Source organism: Orycteropus afer, unplaced genomic scaffold, assembly GCF_000298275.1.
Source record: "Orycteropus afer afer isolate SDZICR_OR568_19922 unplaced genomic scaffold, OryAfe1.0 scaffold00772, whole genome shotgun sequence".
NCBI lineage: Eukaryota > Metazoa > Chordata > Mammalia > Tubulidentata > Orycteropodidae > Orycteropus > Orycteropus afer.
This window is the reverse complement of record NW_006922359.1, coordinates 313843-316190: the sequence shown is the minus strand read 5'-3', so window position 1 is coordinate 316190 and position 2348 is coordinate 313843. Positions and strand designations below refer to the sequence as shown.

General features: G+C 53.0%; 1 protein-coding gene across 1 annotated transcript in view; it reads left to right on the top strand.

Annotated features, from left to right (window-relative positions):
• The first annotated feature begins 2127 nt into the window (after positions 1–2127).
• LOC122151828 (cytochrome P450 4F2-like) overlaps positions 2128–2348 on the top strand; it is a 29778-nt gene continuing 29557 nt past the window's right edge. The window contains exon 1 of the mRNA XM_042783251.1: positions 2128–2325. Within this exon, the coding sequence (XP_042639185.1) occupies positions 2128–2325 (198 nt within the window). The remainder of the gene's footprint in view (positions 2326–2348) is intronic.

Sequence of the window (2348 nt, the reverse complement as noted above, 5' to 3'; positions counted from 1 at the left end):
AAAAAAAAAAAAAAGATTATGCACAGTAGAAAACACACCAATTCAACAATTTCTGTACATACAATTCTGTGTCCCCACAGAGTTTTCTTGATCGTAATCTTTCATAGAAGCAGATTGCCAGACTTTTCTTCCTCAGCACCCTAGGTGGGTTCAAACTGCCAACCTTTTGGTTATCAGTTGAGTGCAAACCATTTCTGCCACCCAGGGACCTCTTGATGGGAAGAGTGAGAAAGAACTTGCAGTCATCTTGAATACTGCTTTGTGGGTCTGAGGCTGAGCTCAGAATTCTGCATTTGTGACAGAGGCTGCTGGTAATCCTGAAGCTGCTGGTTTGATGAGCACATTTTGAGTATCCAGTGCTGAGAACTCACGACTACAAAAGTCCGCTTCTTCCTCAGTTATTTAATGAACACCTACTATGGGTGTGTTTACATTTAATTAGTTAACTGTGAGCCTGGAGCATTGCTACTGGACCTCTCTGAACTTCTGTTTCTTCTTTTCTCCTGCCTTTCCCCAGACAATCAGGCCATCCCTGCCACCTCTCACCTGCTGCCCTGGTTTAAGAAACACTAGCCTCGCCTCCAGCTCTTTCCTAGAGACACCTGCCATGAGGTGGATCCACCGCATTACAGAAGGAGGTGACCCAGGGTGGTGTACCCCAACTTTCTGAGGTTTCTAGGACTAGCCACCTGGAGCTGGAGCAGGTAGGGCTGGAAAGAATCTGAGAATGGGGGAAGTTTGGGGGTCTGCCTGACGTTTTATCTGTTACAGGAGGAATGTTGGCTGCAATTCTCTCACATAGCTACCTTATTTTCAAACTCACCCTCATTCTAGAGTTTGACCATGGGGAGACTTCAGGGGGCTGAGCCCACCCACAGGGCATTTCTGGACCAGGATAAGATCTGTCAGCTAATGTCCCATTTCCCATATGGGAAGACTGAGGCCCAGAGAAGGCGCAGCACGGTCAGATCAAGGATGGGCAGAGTGGGGACTCCACCCAGTACCTGTGCTCTGTCCTCCCCCCTGTACCTCATCCATACATGGCCCCTCTCTTGGGCTCATCCTACTGCGTCCTCCCCCACACTGCCTCCGGGTATCCTATTCCACTTGAAACTTTCTCTCAGAATCTGATCCGGTAATCCCTGGCGAGGTGAGACTTGAGTGAGTGTTTCTGCTGTCTCCTGGGCTGACAGGAGCCAGGATTGGATTCCTGCCAGGCTGGGTGGCTGGGCCAGTATCTTCCTATCCTCAAGCTCTGATTCCTGCTTTAAGAAGTAGGTGCCTGATTGATCCCCCATGGCCCACACTGGAGAGAAACCCACCAGATTTCGTCGTCGTCTTTTTTTTTTTTTTGGCAGTACTTGGCTTGGCCTTGCTCAATGGACCCTGACCCTTCAAGTTCAAGTTTACCTCCTGCTCCCTGGGCTTCAAAGGGCTGGGGTGGCTGTAAACCTGGAACCCAGGATAACCTTTGCCCCTGTTTGAGCAGAAGGTTCTGGATCTCCAGGCTCCAGTTCCCAAGCTTGTAGCCCTGAGCTGGTTGCTTTTCCTGTGCCCTGCCCGCCCTCAGGTCTTGGGCCAGCTGCCTGCAGGGAGGAGGCACCCAAGCTTTCAGGGATTGGCCAGACCCCAGTCCTCCCTAACCTCCTCCAGGTCAGGGTTGGGCCAGGGACAAAGAAGTCCCAGAAGAGAGTAGGGAGGAGTTTGTAAGGAGACTAGCCACTTTGGAGAGAAGGTGTCTGGCTGGGGGTGGCAGGGCTAGGAGGGGGACACTACTCCCAGCTGGGGAATCTCCAGGGAGTGAGCTGGCCCTGGGGGATGGGTGGTTACTGGGTAACTGGAGGTCCTGGCAACAGGCCACTGGCTACTGACTGGTGCTGAGACTTCTGGGACTCCAGCCACCTCTCTCTCTCTCTGCATCTCTCACTCTTTGTCTCTCTCTCTGTCCCCCCCATCTCTCCCCCTTACCTTTCCCAGTCCTTGCTCCCTTCTCTGACCCATGTTTACCCATTTCCGCCCTCTACCTCATCCCTAGAGCCCATATCCTTGGCCCCTCCCTCTACTTTGTGGCTGTCCCACCTCTGCCTCCATGTTCCCCATTAGCATTCTTTCTCCTCAGCCTGCAGGATGTCGCTGCTGAGCATGTCGTGGCTGGAACTCTGGCCTGGGGCACCCTCCCCATGGTTGCTCCTGCTGCTGATTGGGGCCTCCTGGCTCCTGGCCCGTGTCCTGGCCTGGACCTACTCCTTCTATGACAACTGCTGCCGCCTCCGATGTTTCCCGCAACCCCCCAAACGAAACTGGTTTTGGGGTCACATAGGTCTGGTAAGTAGGGTGGCAGGATGAAT